The 17,872-nt window shown below is 40.6% G+C and overlaps 1 protein-coding gene across 2 annotated transcripts in view; it reads left to right on the top strand.

The window, feature by feature from the left end:
- Positions 1-17,694, top strand: part of ZC3H12C (zinc finger CCCH-type containing 12C) — a 188,344-nt gene extending 170,650 nt beyond the window's left edge. For both annotated transcript variants that reach the window (XM_077299830.1, XM_077299829.1), the window contains exons 5-6: positions 13,156-13,262; positions 13,524-17,694. In XM_077299830.1, the coding sequence (XP_077155945.1) occupies positions 13,156-13,262; positions 13,524-14,902 (1,486 nt within the window). In that variant the 3' untranslated portion in view covers positions 14,903-17,694. The remainder of the gene's footprint in view (positions 1-13,155; positions 13,263-13,523) is intronic.
- Positions 17,695-17,872: the final 178 nt, after the last annotated feature.

Below are 17,872 nucleotides of genomic sequence, written 5' to 3'. Positions count from 1 at the left end.
TTTGAGGAGTGGCGACATTGGCTCGAGGGAGCTAAGCATCGTGTGGTGGTCTTGACTGATCACAAAAATCTGATTTATCTCGAGTCGGCCAAGCGGCTGAATCCTAGACAGGCTCGTTGGTCGTTGTTTTTCTCTCATTTTGATTTCGTGGTCTCGTACCTGCCTGGTTCGAAGAATGTGAAGGCTGATGCTCTTTCTAGGAGTTTTGTGCCTGACTCTCCTGGAGATTCAGAGCCGGCTGGTATCCTCAGAGAAGGGGTGATTTTGTCTGCCATCTCCCCAGATTTGCGACGAGTGCTGCAGGAGTTTCAGGCGGATAGACCTGACCGTTGTCCACCGGAGAGACTGTTTGTCCCGGATAGATGGACCAGCAGAGTTATTTCCGAGGTTCATTCTTCGGTGTTGGCGGGCCATCCTGGAATATTTGGTACCAGAGATTTGGTGGCCAGGTCCTTTTGGTGGCCGTCCTTGTCGCGGGATGTGCGTTCCTTTGTGCAGTCTTGTGGAATTTGTGCTCGGGCTAAGCCTTGCTGTTCTCGTGCCAGTGGTTTGCTGTTACCTTTGCCTGTCCCGAAGAGGCCTTGGACGCACATTTCCATGGATTTTATTTCAGATCTCCCTGTCTCTCAGAGAATGTCTGTCATCTGGGTGGTGTGTGGTCGTTTTTCTAAGATGGTCCATTTGGTACCCTTGCCTAAGTTGCCTTCCTCCTCCGAGTTGGTTCCGCTGTTTTTTAAAAATGTGGTTCGTTTGCACGGGATCCCTGAAAATATTGTTTCCGACAGAGGATCCCAGTTTGTGTCTAGATTTTGGCGGACCTTTTGTGCTAAGATGGGCATTGATTTGTCTTTTTCGTCGGCCTTCCATCCTCAGACGAATGGCCAAACCGAGCGAACTAATCAGACCTTGGAAACCTATTTAAGATGTTTTGTTTCTTCTGATCAGGACGACTGGGTGACTTTTTTGCCATTGGCCGAGTTTGCCCTTAATAATCGGGCTAGTTCTGCTACTTTGGTTTCGCCTTTTTTTTGTAATTCGGGGTTTCATCCTCGTTTTTCCTCGGGTCAGGTGGAGCCTTCTGACTGTCCTGGAGTGGATGTTGTGGTGAATAGGTTGCATCAGATTTGGAATCATGTGGTGGATAATTTGAAGCTGTCACAAGAGAAGGCTCAGCGCTTTGCCAACCGCTGTCGCTGTGTGGGTCCCCGACTTCGCGTTGGGGACTTGGTGTGGTTGTCTTCTCGCTTTGTTTCTATGAAGGTCTCCTCTCCTAAGTTCAAGCCTCGGTTTATCGGTCCTTATAAGATTTTGGAAGTCCTTAACCCTGTGTCATTTCGTTTGGACCTCCCAGCATCGTTTGCTATTCATAATGTGTTCCATCGGTCGTTGTTGCGGAGGTATGTGGTGCCTGTGGTTCCTTCGGTTGAGCATCCTGCCCCTGTGCTGGTTGAGGGAGAATTGGAATACGTGGTGGAGAAGATCTTGGATTCTCGTATTTCTAGACGGAGGCTTCAGTATTTGGTTAAGTGGAAGGGCTATGGTCAGGAGGATAATTCCTGGGTTGTCGCCTCTGATGTTCATGCGGACGATTTGGTTCGTGCCTTCCATGTGGCTCACCCTGATCGCCTTGGGGGTTTTTGATGAGGGTTTGGTGACTCCTCCTCAAGGGGGGGTACTGTTGTGAACTCTGTTTTCGGGCTCCCTCTTGTGGTCACAGGTGGTATTGTGTGACTTTTGTTTTTGGGCTCCCCCTGGTGGCTTTGTTTGTTATCCTGCGGGTCTGTGGCTGGATCAGCTGCCTCGTTATTCACTAGGGAGGTTCCTATTTAGCTCTGTTTCACTTCCACTTGTTGCCGGCTGTCGATGTATTCAGTGCTATTCTGATTACTCCTGATTATCTTCGTTTTCAGTCTCTTCAGGAGAAGCTAAGTTCTGTTTGATTATTTTTTGCTCATCAGTCTGCAATATGATTTCTGTGTATGATGAGTTTAGTCCAGCTTGCTAATATGTGATTTCTTGCTCCTGGTAAGCTCTGGGGTACGGAGTTGCTTCCCCAGCACCGTTAGTTGGTGCGGGGGCTCGAGCAATCTCTGCGTGGATATTTTGAATAGGGTTTTTAATTGACCGCACGGTTCCCTTCCTATTTTCTGCTATCTAGTGTTAGCGGGCCTCATTTGCTAAATCTATTTCATCTCTGCGTTTGTGCTTTCCCCTTAACTCACCGTTAATATTTGTGGGGGGCTATTCTATATCTTTGGGGTCATTTCACTGAGGCAAGTGAGGACTTTCTTTCCCTCTAGGAATAGTCAGTTTCTCAGGCCGTGAAGAGACGTCTAGGATTTTCAGGTAACGTTCCACGGCTACCTATAGTTGTGTGCGGATAGGATCAGGTTGCTGTCAATTCAGTTACCACTTCCCCAGAGCTAGTCGTCTGTTTAGTTACTTAGCTAGTCAGACTTGCGATCCTTGCCACTAGGATCATAACACTGGTGGTCATGATCTCCTGACCCTGCAGACAACCAATGGCTATAGCGGTCAAGTGATTGGTGAGTGTAGTCTCCCGAACCTGCACCCTTTCAGTGGTTGCAGCATTATGGTGACTGCCTGTGGGGTCAGAACACATTTCCCACCAGTCACTTATATGGCCATTAGTTGCCTGCAGGGTAACATGCCATGGCCACCAACTAATTGTCATAGAGTTTAGTTGACTGATGATCATGGTCTCCTGACCGTATAGCCATTTAGTGGCCTCAGGTGAATTCCAGTAGGGTCAAGAGAACATGACCACTAATAAGTGGCCGCAGTGGTCAGGTGAATGGTAGTCAAGGCTTCAGGAGCATCAGAGCTGGTGCAGAATCCAGGGAGAATAAATCTTCTTTTCTTCAGGATTTCCAGCTGTGAGTTTTAAAAATTGACCAGAAAACGTTTTTATAATAAGGGATGCAGCCAAACTAAACTGGTGCGTCTCTACGGTAAGACCCTTTCATGGGCTGCCTCTATGACCCTTGTTAAATAAATCTATAGGGAATATGGAAACAAACGTTAATAAATCTGATGTTTTATTTGACTTGACTTTATTGACTTGTATAGGTCCATGAGCTATCTGTTGTTAAAATTTACCATATATCAAGTCACAGAAACCAAACAAACAAACTGGCCTGGCTTGGTTTAAGATCAGGTATAAAGTTTAGGACTCTCAACGATCATTGCAGTAAAGGATCAATGGTATTCCTTTGATCACCTGACCCACTTCAATTTTTATTAAAATAGATCTTTGGTCTCAAAATGACCTTAAGTTTAATTGAAGTTTTTCTATTACAAGTATTTACAAGAAAAAATAAATAAGAGAAATACATTTTCTTTTTCATATCAAAATCTTTATTAAAAAATAAGTTAGTAATTCTGCAATTTTCACACCCAGAAACTGGGACTTTTTTAGGTTCTTAATTCCTGTCCTTTTCCAAAACCAAAATAATGAGCCAAAGACAAGTATATCTTGATAAAAGTGCAATGCAAAGGTGAGCATTTACACTGCGGCCATTTAACAAGCAGAACCTAAAGGCCCCGTCTCACATAGTGAGATCGCTAGCGAGATCGCTGCTGAGTCACAAGTTTTGTGACGCAACAGCGACCTCAGTAGCGATCTCGCTATGTGTGACACGTACCAGCGACCAGGCCCCTGCTGCGAGATCGCTGGTCGTGTCGGAATGGCCTGGACCTTTTTTTGGTCGTTGAGGTCCCGCTGACATCGCTGAATCGGTGTGTGTGACACCGATCCAGCGATGTCTTCACTGGTAACCAGGGTAAACATCGGGTTACTAAGCGCAGGGCCGCGCATAGTAACCCGATGTTTACCCTGGTTACCAGCGTAAATGTAAAAAAAAAAAAACAATACATACTCACCATCTGATGTCCGTCAGGTCCCTTGCCGTCTGCTTCCTGCTCTGACTGAGATCTGGCCGTACAGTGAGAGCACATGTTTACATGTAAACATGATGTTTACCCTGGTTACCCGGGTGCTGCAGGGGGACTTCGGCATCGTTGAAGACAGTTTCAACGATGCCGAAGTCGTTCCCCTGATCGTTGGTCGCTGGAGAGAGCTGTCTGTGTGACAGCTCCCCAGCGACCACACAGCGACTTACCAACGATCACGGCCAGGTCATATCGCTGGTCGTGATCGTTGGTAAATCGCTATGTGAGACGGGGCCTTAAGATAAAAAGCAAATGAGCAAATATCCTACAGCAAGTAAGTAAATAGTAATAATGCATGTACGGTATATAACATAGGGTACTCAGTTAAAAAGCCATCACATAATGGCAAGGTGTAGCCCAATCGGGACAGTGTCCAACTGTTGTAGTTCACCTCATTATGTGTCTGTAGACATCCAAATAGATAAGCACAGAGCAGGATCTGGGTTCCACCTGTATAGCCACCTGTCCAGGTCCTTTCAGCAGGTTCCTTATAATAATTGGCAGGATTACAATGATAGTTAACATCTCTATACACAGCTGATAATACAAGATCCACTAATCACAATTGGCGATGTCACACCTGACACTGCTCCGTGCTCCCCTTCCTGACATTTGCACACACACATTAGATATTTAAATAGAAAATATTGGGTCAGAGTCTGTTCATTTTGGCTAATTAACTTCCTGTTGTTTCAGGAAACAACACATTAACAAAGTCTAAAAGAAAAAAAAAAAAGATCAGTGTAAAAATTGCAAGATTTCAAGTCTTTAATTTTAACCCCTTTCCGACATCGTGCCTAAATGTACACCGATGTCGGACTCCCCCGTCTTTCCGGGCACATGTCAGCTGATCTATACAGCTGACATGTGTCCACAACAGCCAAGGGTGGAATCGCGATCCACCTGTGGCTGTTAACCAATTAAATGCCGCTGTCAATTTCCACAAAAAACAAGCCCTTCCAGGGCCATTTTGACCGAAGAATAAAAAGGTATGGCTCTGGGAAGAAGAGGAGCAAAAAACGAAAACGCAAAAATGAAAATACCTCCATGGGTGAAGGGGTTAATAGAGGTTGTGATATGGGAAAAAAAGACATATAACACACAAAAAATAATCAGTAGTTCATTATCTGATGATATCTTCCCTTTAAGGCTGGAGTCACACTAAACTTATGAAAAATCGGTCCGAGTCTCCCTGCCGAGAGTCGCACGAGTCATGGGAGTACAATCTGATTTCTCACACCTAGCATTCCATTTACATCCGAATGCAGTGCGATAGCTATATGATTACAATGCAATTTCAACATGAGCATTTACATACAGCAATTCTTTGTCATTTACACATCTTTTCAAAGGAAAAATTCTTCAAAACACACACAAATATATATATATATATATATATATATATATATATATATATATATATATATTAGATAATTGACTTTCTTTCAATTAAAGAATAAAAGAATGTCACTGACACACATATTATATAAGTATTCTATGTGTATATTATCTATTCCATCTATTCTATTCTTTCCTGTCACTATGTGATTTTACTGTATGCGGCACATGAACTGCCGGCTTTTCAAAGGACATCGGTGCGTAAAAATCGGACAGCACTCGCATGGTACGAGTGCTGTGCGATTTTTTATTTTTTTTCCCTCGTACCTATAGTCTTACATTGGCAAGTCTCGGTGACAATTGCAGTATGCTGCGATTTTACACGCACGCTGAATACTCCCAAGGAAATAAACGCTGATGTGAGCTGCCCCATAGATTAACACTGGACCTAGTGCTATGCGATGTTTTCTCGCATAGCTCTCGCCGGCCTATCGCCCATTTACACAGGCCGATAATTAGTAAAGGAGCGTTCATAACAGTATGTTATAGTCAATCAACACTTGTTTATGGGCAGAAATCATCCCGTGTATATGGGCCTTTACTGATGAGCTGTCCTGTGTGCACAATGATATCTTCGATTATGATGCAACTAGCAATGGATGTGTGGGGTCCAGTATAGAAGGAGGGTGGTCTTCCCTCATCGCCTCTATAGTTGCCACAAGTCTGACACATGCAGATAATCATTACATGAGTGTAGTAATTATAGTTCTGGTACTTGTCAAATAAGACAAATCCCCATATGGTGTGACACGCTGGGGAGGAAATGAACGCTGATAAGATGAATCCTCTTATGTAAAAAATAATGACTTTCCGTTCAGGCTGTTATTCGAAATCCAGTGAAAGGCACTGACTATTCACTCCGCGCATTAATAAGGCAGACCTCGTAACTCACATCCTTCAATGTTCCAATATTAGTTATCACTTGTGATTCAGAACGATGTTGTCGTAGGCTCAGTAATGAAAAAAATAAAAAAATCTAGACAGAAATATAATAGAAAAGTGCAGTAGAAGGCGTCATGTCACACCGAAGTCGTCTATTATAAATAGCGTGGAGACTGCGATCATCTCTGCTCCTACACAGACCACAGCTTGGCAAGCTTTTCTGCGTCAGAGGTCGATATGACGACCCGGAGTGTCCATGATTAAAAAATAAGATGCAATATTATAAATAAATAAGGTGTGCACATTCAAACATGCCAGGACATATAATTCATTTACATCCTTCTCCTGTTAATGGAAACCCATCACCATAAAAATGCCGTCCAATCTCCAGGCACCGTGTTATGGAGCAGGGTAGATGAGCAGATTGAAATCTAGTTTTATGAGAAAAGATTCAGTGTTTTACTCATTCAATCCTCTGCTCTTTCTCGGATTTTGGGTCCAGTGGGCGGTCCTATCAGTGACTGACAGCTGTCTTTGTAGAAGTGTGAGTACAGAGATAGCTGTCAGTCACTGATAGGACCGCCCACTGGACCCACTGGTTAGAAAAAAATGGTTGATTTCCCCAAAAAACAGTGTTTTCTTTTGTCTATTGGTATTGCAGCCCAACCATATTCATTTGTGCAATGCCAAATTCACCCCATGGACAGAAAAAGTTTTTTAAATTCTGTACAGCCCTTCTAACCCCTTTATGACCTTGGACGTATGGATACGTCCTGGCGATTTTGCGTGCACAGGACCTTTGTGCACGATCGCCCCCAGGTGTTCAGCGAACTGATAGCGGACACCCGTCTCTCACTGCCTGGAGCATTGGCTGCAACTCTTTCGGAAATTTAACCCCCTAAATGCTGCGATCAATATCGATAGCAGCATTTAGAAGTCATCTCGAGGCGCCGATGGTTGCCATAATGACCCAACATCATCATGACGACATCCGGGTCACCAGGGCTAGCAAGCTTGCTAGATCATGCGCAGTGCATGGTCAAACAAGCTTGTGTCAGTGCAGCACTGACCGTGTAATGCTTATGCATTGCAATGGTTTATGACAGCGATCAGGAAAATGAAAGTGAAAGTCCCACAGAGGGACCATATAAAAAAAGTTAAAAAAAAGTTTTAAAAAATTATAATACATACAGTATATATTGTACACATAGATATATTTTAAATTGTCACGTCCGGAATGACACGGCCTATAAAACAGTCCCACTAGTTGACCAGTAAATACCGGAAAAAGAAAGAAAGAAAAAAGGCAAAAAACTTAATCTTTGCTTTATCATAATACCTTCAAACGAAAAGTTAAATAAAACGCAATCAAAAATAAGAATGTAAATAAAAATGGCATCTCTGAAAACATCATCTTGTCCTGCAAAAAAAAAGCTGATATAGAGCTCTATCGGCGGAAAAAAAAAGTTGTAGCTCTCAGAATAAAGCAAAGCAAAAATAATTATATTTTCTAGAATATAATTTTTGTGTAAAAGCACCAAAACATAAAACAATTATATAAATGTTGTATTGCTGTAATTGTACTAATCAGAAGAATAAAGCTGCCTTACCAATTTTACCACACACGGAACAGCAAAAAAAAAAACAGATCTGGAACTGCTGGTTTTTGTTCATTCTCTCTCGCCAAAATCAGAATAGAAAGCGATCAAAAAATGTCTTGTGCCAAAAAATGGTAAAATAAAATTGTCAACTTGTCACGCAAAAAACACATTGACTCTGTCGGCAGAAATATGAAAAAATTATAGCTCTCAAAATATGGTGATGTAAAGACTAGTTTTTGCACAAAAAAAGCGTTTTTTAGTGTGTGACGGCTGCCAAGCATGAAAACCCAATATAAATCTGGTATCGCTGTAATCGCACCTACCCGAAGAGTAAAGTTGTCACACGAGGAATGGCGTAAAAAATAAATAAAGCAATTCTTTACCTGCTGTTGATCTGTTAATTCTGTCTCGTACTGAGGAGAAATTGCACAACAAACTGTGCTGTCCATTTTTTCCTATTAGCCCTTATAAAATTAAAAAATTTGGGGCTAAAACATCGTTTTAGCTGTAAAAAATGTAATTATTCTTTCATCACAGCCTAATGGTATACATTTCTGTAAAGCACATGTGGTGTCAACATGCTCACTGCGCTCCTAGATGAATTCATTGAGAGGTGTGGTTTGTAAGATGGCATCACTTATGGGGGGGGGTTCCTGCTGTTTTGGAACTCCAGGGGCTCTGCCAATGCACCCTCAAACCATTCCAGCAAAAGCTGAACTCCAATATGGCTCTTCTTCCCGTCTGAGATTTGCACTCTGCCTCAAAAGTAGTTTTCGACCACATATGAGGTATCGGTGTACACAAGACAAAACTGCACAACAAATTGTATTGTCCATTTTGCTCCTGTTACCCTTGTGAAAATAAAAAATTTGGGACAAAAGCAACATAATTGTGGGAAAAATTGAGTTTTTCATTTTCACAGTTCAACATTATAAACTTTTGTGAATCACCTGAGGGTCACCACACATCTAGATAAATTCCTAGAGGGGTCTAGTTTCCAAAATGTCATCACTTGTGGGGGATTTCCTCTGTTTAGGTACATCAGGGGCTCTCCAAACCCGACATGGAGTCTGCTAACGATTCCAGCCAATTTTGCATTCAAAAAGTCAAATTTTGCTTCTTCCCTTCCGAGCCCGACCATGCGCCCAAACATTAGTTTCCCTCCGTATATGGAGTATCGGCGTACTCAGGAGAAATTGCAAAACAAATTGTTGGTGCAATTTCTCCTGTTACCTTTGTGAAAACTAAAAAACTGGGACTAAAATACATTTTTGTGGGAAAAATTTGATTTTTTTTTTTAAATTGTCACAGCTCAACTTTATAAACTTCTCTATTGAACTTAGATGTTCAAAGTAGTCACCTCACATCTAGATTCATTCCTTGAGGTATCTAGTTTTCAAAATGGGGTCATTTGTGGGGGTTTCCACTGTTTAGGCACATCTGGGGCTCTCCATACGTGATATGGCATTCACTAATGATTCCAACAAATTTTGCATTCAAAAAGTCAAATGGCGCTCGCTCGCTTCCGTGCCCTGCTGTGCGCCCAAACAGTAGTGTTCCTCCACATATTGGGTAACGGCATGCTCAGGAGAAATTGCACCATATATTGCATGGTGCATTTTCTCCTGTCATCCTTGTGAAAATGCAAAATTTGGGGCTAAATACATTTTTGTGGGAAAAATGTGATTTTTTTTTTTATTTCTTTTTATTATTATTTTTACAGCTTTGTGATATTAACCTCTGTGAAGCACCTGTGGGTTCAAGATACTCACCACAAATCTAGATACATTTCTTAAGGGTACTAGTTTCCAAAATGGGGTCACTTGTTTAATCACATCAGGGGCTCTCCAAATGCGACATGGTGTCCACTCTCGATTCCAGCCATATTTGCATTCAAATAGTCAAATGGCACTCCTTCCCTTCCTAGCCCTGCCATGCATCCAAACAGAAGTTGGGGTATTGGCGTACTGACGAGAAATTGCAGAACACATTTTGTGGTCCATTTTCTCCTGTTGCCTTTGTGAAAGTAAAAAAATTATGGCTAAAGTAAATTTTTGTGTGAAAAAAAAGTTAGATGTTCATGTTTTCCTTCCACACTGCATTAATTCTTGTGGAGCAACTTAAGGGTTAATAAACTTCTTGAATGTGGTTTTGAGGACTTCGAGGGGTGTAGTTTTTAGAATGGTACCACTTTTGGGTATTTTCTGTCACATAGGCCCCAAAGTTACTTCAAATATGATGTGGTCTCTAAAAAAAAGGTGTTGTAAATTTTGTTGGTAAAATCAGAAATCACTTGTCAACTTTTAACCCTTATAACCTCCAAACAAAATTTTTTTAAAAAAATTGTGCTGATGTAAATTAGACATGTTATTTGTTAGCTATTTTGTATGACATACATATGTGGTCAAAATTGTTGGTGGTACCCCTAGCTAATTACATAAAACCCCACAATGGTCACAGAAATAACTTGAATCTGACAAAAGTAATAATAAATAAAAAATCTATGAAAATGAACAAAGGAAAGTCAGACATTGTTTTTCAACCATGCGTCCACATAATTAAAAAAAAAATTAAAACTCATGAAATAGGCCTGGACAGAAATGATGTCCCCTTAACTTAATATTTTGTTGCACAACCTTTTGAGGCAATCACTGCAATCAAGCGATTCCTGTAACTGTCAATGAGATTTCTGCACCTCTCGACAGGTATTTTGGCCCACTCCTCAAGAGCAAACTGCTCCAGTTGTCTCGTGTTTGAAGGTTGCCTTTTCCAGACGACATGTTTCAGCTCTTTCCAAAGATGCTCAATAGGATTTAGGTCAGGGCTCATAGAAGGCCACTTCAAAATAGTCCAGTGTTTTTCTCTTAGCCATTCTTGGGTGTTTTTAGCTGTGCTTTGGGTCATTATCCTGTTGCAAGACCCATGACCTGCGACTGAGACCAAGCTTTCTGACACTGGGCAGCACATTTCTCTCTAGAATCTCTTGATAGTCTTGCGATTTCATTGTACCCTGCATAGATTCTAGACACCCTGTGCCAGATGTAGCAAAGCAGACCCAGACCATAACAGAGCCTCCTCCATGTTTCACAGTAGAGACAGTGTTCTTTTCTTGATATGCTTCATTTTTCCATCTGTGAACATAGAGCTGATGTGCCTTGTCAAAAAGTTCCATTTTTGTTTCATCTGTCCATAGGACATTCTCCCAGAAGCTTTGTGGCTTGTCAACATGTAGTTTGGCAAATTCCAGTCTGGATCTTTTATGTTTTGTTTTTTTTTAAACAATGGTGTCCTCCTTGGTCGTCTCCCATGAAGTCCACTTTGGCTCATACAACGACGGATGGTGCGATCTGACACTGATGTTCCTTGAGCTTGAAGTTCACCTTTAATCTGAAGCTTTTCTGGGCTCTTTTGCTACCATTCGTATTATCCATCTCTTTGATTTTTCATAAATTTTCCTCCTGCGGCCACGTCCAGGGAGGTTGGCTACAGTCCCATGGATCCTAAATTTCTGAATAGTATGTGCAACTGTAGTCACAGGAACATCAAGCTGCTTGGAGATGGTCTTATAACTTTTACCTTTAACAAGCTTGTCTATAATTTTCTTTCTAAAATCCTGAGACAACTCTCTCCTTCGCTTCCTCTGGTCCATGTTGAGTGTGATACACAACAAGTCACCAAACAGCACAGTGAGTATCTGTAGCCCTATATATGGCCACTCACTGATTCCAGGATTGTAGACACCTGTGATGCTAGTTAGTGGACACACCTTGATTTAACATGTCCCTTTTGTTACATTATTTTCAGGGGTCCCATCATTTCTGTCCAGGCCTATTTCATGAGTTTTATTTTATTTTTTTTATTCTGTGGAAGCATGGATGAAAAGCAATGTCTGACTTTCATTTGTTCATTTTCATAGATCTTTTATTTGTTATTAGTTTTGTCAGGTTCAAGTTATTTCTGTGACTGTTGTGGGGTTTTCTGTCATTAAACGAGGGGTACCAACAATTTTGAACACGTGTGTAACTCTCTAGTTTAAGGGCATAAAAATGAGAAGTTTGAAAATTGCGAAATGTTCTATATTACCCCAAATTACTGTTTCTTTCACAAATAAATGCAAGTCATATCGAACAAACTTTACCATTATCATGAAGTATAGTATGTCACAAAAAACAATCTCAGAATCAGTGGGATCCATTGAAGCGTTCCAGAGTTATTAGCACATATTTGGCCTGGTCATGAAGGTGAAAACAGGCTTGGGGGGGAATAAAGGGATTAAAGGGGTTTTCCATCTTCAGAAAACCTGTTTATGTGCACAAGTTATGTATTTGCAGTAGGAATTTCTGCATCAAAAATTCATCTCTTGGCAAGAAAAACGCTTCTTAAAATATTCCTATTTTACCGTCTTTTTTACATGCGTTTTTTATATGTACCCCCCTCCATTTTAATGGGTGAAAAACGCTGCATAAACGCTGAAAGAATTTACATGCTAGAGATTTGAAACTGCTTCAAATCGCTAAGGAAAAAATAAGCAATGTGTTCTTGACATTTCAGAAATTTCATTCACTTTGCAGGTATTGTAAAATGCTGCAACATTTTTTCCATGATGAAAACACGCAGAAAAAAACATAAAGAAGGGCAAAGTGTGCACATACTCCAAGTCCCCTGGTTGCCAGTTGTTTTAAAAAACAAACAGAATTTTATTCACAATCTTGATGTCCAATGCTGTCCACCGTTGCTACAGATGTCTATTATTGTCTGCAGTGCGCACATGATTTCAACAGCACTGCAGCCAATCACTAAGCTCAGCAGCTCTGCCTGAGTAGCTGGTACGAGCCACTCAGAGCTGCAGAGCTCATTGATTGCCTGCAGCGCTGTCGACATAACGTCAGCACCTCAGGCAATTACAAGCACTGGGATGAGCAGTGGTCTCAGAAGGGTGAAAACGCAGTTTGTGTCTTTAAACATATTGCAGTTAGGGTAGCCAAAAAAGCCTTTAAACTAACCCACCACAAATGGTCCACCTCAAGGATCAACATCCTCAAGAATCATTGCAGTAAATGGGTAATGATATTTGCATGTGCATCGTCGTCCTTACAGTTTTTATCAAAGCTTAGCGGCTCCCGTGTATGTGCAGCAATGTCTGAAAGTGAAGCTCAGCCCCATTCAAGTGGAACATTGATTTCCATTGCTGAATAAAAAAAAAAGCCCTGAATGTTTTAATCATAAAAGTCCACTTTGATTAATCAAGTTTTCAATTAGTATATCAATCACATATTTAAAAAATATATATATTTTTTGGTAGATTTATGCCACCTGATGATCCCTTGGGTCGCCATGGACCAAGCCTGGACAATTTTTTAAGAAAGAAGCCTGTAGTGCCTGAGTACAAGAAGCAGCCATGTCCTTATGGTAAGTTACTGATTATATGCAGCAATATATACAGTAAGTGGCGAAAGACAGAACTCACCAAGTAGCAGTAATAGCAGTGGTAGAGGTTGTAATAGGAGAAAAAACAGCAGCGGTAGTATTATAATCGAGAAATTAAAGGAGACAATATATACTTCAGGAAACCCCAGTGTCATCCATCTTCTCAAAGATCAGAAGCGTCACCTGGGGTAACAAAATGCCTAAAGATCTCTTATTGTGTATTTTTCTATTTTGCTGTCTTAGGAAAGAAATGTACCTATGGGCATAAGTGCAAGTATTACCACCCAGAAAGAGGAAACCAGCCTCAGCGGTCAGTAGCAGATGAACTTCGTGCCATGTCTCGGAGCAACATTACTAAGTCTGCCAATGAAATTGGGTTGGTCAAGAGCAATAGTGTTCCATCAAACACCAAGATTGACACCAACTCGGATGTAAAGCGTTCAACCCCAAAGAGGCAATCAGACCCCAGTATTAGAACTCAGGCTTATGACTTGGAGGAGAAGCTTCCCTCCAAAAATAAGTTGGAGACAAGGTCTGTGCCATCTTTAGTTAGTATATCAAGTATGAAACCCCAAAGTACAACTCCATCCAGAAACGGCTTACTTACTACTGTGCATTTACCATCTCAGGACCAAGTACCACCTGGACTTTACTCTCCAATGCTAATGTCCACAAAAAGCCATGGGGCAATCTCATGCGAACAGTATCCCAAATGTGAATCCCCAGTGGATATTGGATATTATTCCATGATGAATGCTTACTCAAACCTCAGCATCTCTGGAACCCGGAGTCCAGAAAGGCGTTTTTCACTGGACACGGATTACAGGATCAGTTCTGTGGCTTCTGACTGTAGTAGTGATGGTAGCTTAAGCTGTGGGAGCAGCGATTCCTATGCTGGATACAATGACCGTTCCTATGTTAGCTCCCCTGATCCACAACTGGAAGATAACCTGAAGTGCCAGCACATTCATCCACACAGTCGTTCAGGTTCTCAAGCATTCATGCAAGGCTACCATGACTCTTTGACTAGAGTTCAAAGCTTTGGGCATGAACAAGAAGTGAAGCTTCACCACAAGTCGCTACCACCTTACATGTCTTTGCAGCACCATGCTGTTGCAGCTCGTTCAAGTTGCCCAAATGAGTACCATGTTACCCAAAAATCCCCTGTGACAAAGAATGGAATTATGGGAAGATCTCTGGTGTCTACAAGAATGGAAAGCATATCCGACTCAAGACTATACGAAAGCCCACCACAGCGTCAACACAAAACCTACTTAAGTCAAGAAAGTCCCAGAAGCTGGGATCGAATGAATTATGGAGATGCTGCTTATGGTTATCGACCAAACTACCAAATGCCAGGTAACCCTTCCCAACCGTGTTATGAGCAGTTTGCTTTCCAAAGCCCTCCAGAAAGCCAAGATCCCTCTTGGAGGGTACCCTATTGTGGAATCCCTCAGGAACCCCAAAGATTTTCGAACACCAGAGAAAAGATTTTTGTGAACTTGTGCAACATCTTTCCAGCAGAACTTGTGCGAATAGTTATGAAAAGAAATCCGCACGTGACTGATGCCCAACAGCTTGCGGCAGCTATTTTGGTGGAAAAATCCCAGTGTGGATATTGAAGATAATAACAAAAAAAGACTATACACCTTTTGCGGTGTGAAGTTTATTTCTTTTGTTCAGCTAATGCTGAAGGAGGTTTGCTACAATAGCATTTGTAATCTCCTTCCCAGCAAGGAGGTTATATAGTAAATCATGTATGTTAATTACTGAGCCATGCCTCTCCAATGTACACCAGTATGCTCACATTTTAGCAGTGCTCAAGTATTGTATTGAGGTGTGATCGCTCAGTTACTGCACAGGGTTATAATGCATTTGTACTAAAAGCAAAGGTTGGCTTTATTTTTTGGGGGGGTAACTGCCTTGGCACATTACTTAACCAGCAGCCTTTGGCTTGGGCCAAACATTAATTTTATAAACATAGATATTTTATTTATATTTTTGGTGATATTTTTGGTGCATCAGGGGTTTTCAGAGAAGCACTTTTTATTCCTCTTCTCATTTCCTACTGATCAAGCTAATGCTTTTTCTTTACTAAGGCCTCATGCACACATAATGGAGCCACGGGTACGTTATGTGCTGCCATACAGTGCCATATTACGGAGATATTCTTCAAAGAGCAGCCACTCTATGGGCAAAACGCTCCCCGAAATACGGTGAAACGTAGAGCCCAATAAACTTCTATTGGTCCCATGTTACGGCTCTGTACATCCGTGTGCATGAGCTCTTATATCAAATGCCATGAAAATGTGCTTTTATTTTTGTTTTGTTTTTTGCCTTATTTTTTTTTTTACAATTGACAAATATATACATTAATCCTGTACCACTAACATTATCTTTTAGTTCTTCCGAATTAATTTATTCTTTTTTTTTTCTATTCATTTATTTTTTTTTCCCAATGTTCCACTCTAGATTAGAGTTTTTTTTAATGATATCTATGTATATCCACAGAAAAGAAGGACTAGCGTTCAACTTGTGATCAAAATGAAAATGTGATTCTTTTGATAGTGGGTTGAGCATACATGTAGTTTATTACATGAACTAAGCATTATAACACTGTTATAATGTTCATTTTTGGTATAAAACAAAGACCAAACAGCACTGATTTTATTTTTTACCTATTTATTTTTTTATGCTGTTTGATTTGTAATTTACCGATTAACCTTGGTTACAATATATTGACGATGTACACACAATGTATGGCACTTTTATTGGATTTATTTTTATTTTTGTTTGTTTGTTTCATAGCATTTATTTTTTTATACAGGATATTGTGCTACATGATCAATTGTAGATAAATTAAACCATAGATTCTTATACATCTGCTTTATAGAAACCTATGTTTTTACGATCCAGTTTGTAAAATGGGCACTAATTTAATCATTTTTTTTATTCTATCTAATACAGGGGATTTTGTGTTATACACAGTTTTATTGTGTCCCTCTGTTTTTTTGAGCATATTTGAAGCTCTTCGCATGTGGAGAGTTTTCGACCATCATAAACAACCTCTTAATTATGTCATACATATTTATTTTAGAAAGAGACACCCCACTTTTTATATAGGGATGGGATTATCACATGTTATCATGTTGTGAAGGGACTCAGATCTACAAACATTTGGTGGCAAGATAGATATTGGGTTTAAAGGTTGTCTGTCAGCAGAAAATGACAACCAAAGCACATGAGCTTGGTGCCCCCCTAGAAAAACTGGTCAGTTCAAAGCAGTTTCCCACGTATTTATTTTCTTCCATCTCCGCCATCTTCTGTGCTCCTGTAAAGCCAGAGTTAGCAATCAAGGAAGAGTGGGGTGGAGATCGATGCAAAAGAATTAGGTGGGAAGGACCACCCAACTGCCCGGCCATGCCAATGGTGCACCCAGTGCCTGTACTTGGTTAGAACAGTTATTCTCTGACAGACTGCCTCTATGCAGCCCGTACACGTGAGATAAATGCCAGCCGAAATAATCTGCTTGCGTAAGTTGAATTGTTAGTGGTCTACTCGTTAGTATGAATAATTCAGCTCAAGATTGATTATATTCCAGATGATATCATGCATTTATCATACGATCAGGATCAGACTAAACTACCGGAGGACATAAGGATCCTCCGGTTGTCCCACGCCTTGACATGTTGAAAGACCATAAAGTCAACTTAAGAGGACATCCAACTGTTCTGTTTATCCAGGTGTTGGGATCTCAGTCTCCCCCTGTCTGACAGGTTCAGGTCAGTCTGTGACCAAGTCCTGCATCAATTTATTCCTAAAACGTATTTGATTTATAGACTTTTTTTTAAAAAATGTGGAGGTGACATAACATTTCCAAGTGTTATTGTGATAAACCATTATTTTTTTTAATATTTTTGGAACTGTAAATAATTTTCAGAATTTCACTTTTTTGATGCAATTTGTTAGGCTTCCTAATAGAATATTTTTGTTAATACTGATAGCAGTATTCACAAAATATTTCTGGGGAGGTTTAAAATGTGACAAGTTAACTAAAATTCAGCTTCTCCAAGAGCAGCTAAACAATCCTTGTAATTTTGATATTCTTTATTACATCCATTTTTATATGAGAAAAATCTAAACATTTCTGGTGGTGACTTGTTGACTGCTCTCCATGGCGTTTCATATTGATCTCCTAACATGTGTTACCAGATACGTCTGATGGACTCTTACTTACTCGATTCTCATTGTATTATTAAAAGGAATGTGTCTTCAGAAAATTACTTATTATTTAAACCGTTTAAATAAAAAAAAAATCCAGTTAACCATCCTGAGTACCTCCTCCAATTGTTGCTGCTCCACCAATTTTGGAACAGTTCTTATTTTTCTTCTGTGCCATTCGGTTCCAATATAATGGGAAATTTTGTCTGCAACCAAGGGATGGAAGGCCTCTCATCTGATGAGAGGTTGGAAAAGTTGGGCTTGTTTAACCTAGAAAAAAAGATGTCACAGAGGGGATCTCTTGACATGTATAAATATACAGTATGTGGTCAGTACAGAGGATTTGCACATGAGTTATTCCTTCCAAAAGC

This window comes from Ranitomeya variabilis, chromosome 3, assembly GCF_051348905.1.
Source record: "Ranitomeya variabilis isolate aRanVar5 chromosome 3, aRanVar5.hap1, whole genome shotgun sequence".
In the NCBI taxonomy this organism is placed as follows: Eukaryota; Metazoa; Chordata; class Amphibia; order Anura; family Dendrobatidae; genus Ranitomeya; species Ranitomeya variabilis.
This window is presented reverse-complemented; position numbering and strand designations above follow the sequence as displayed.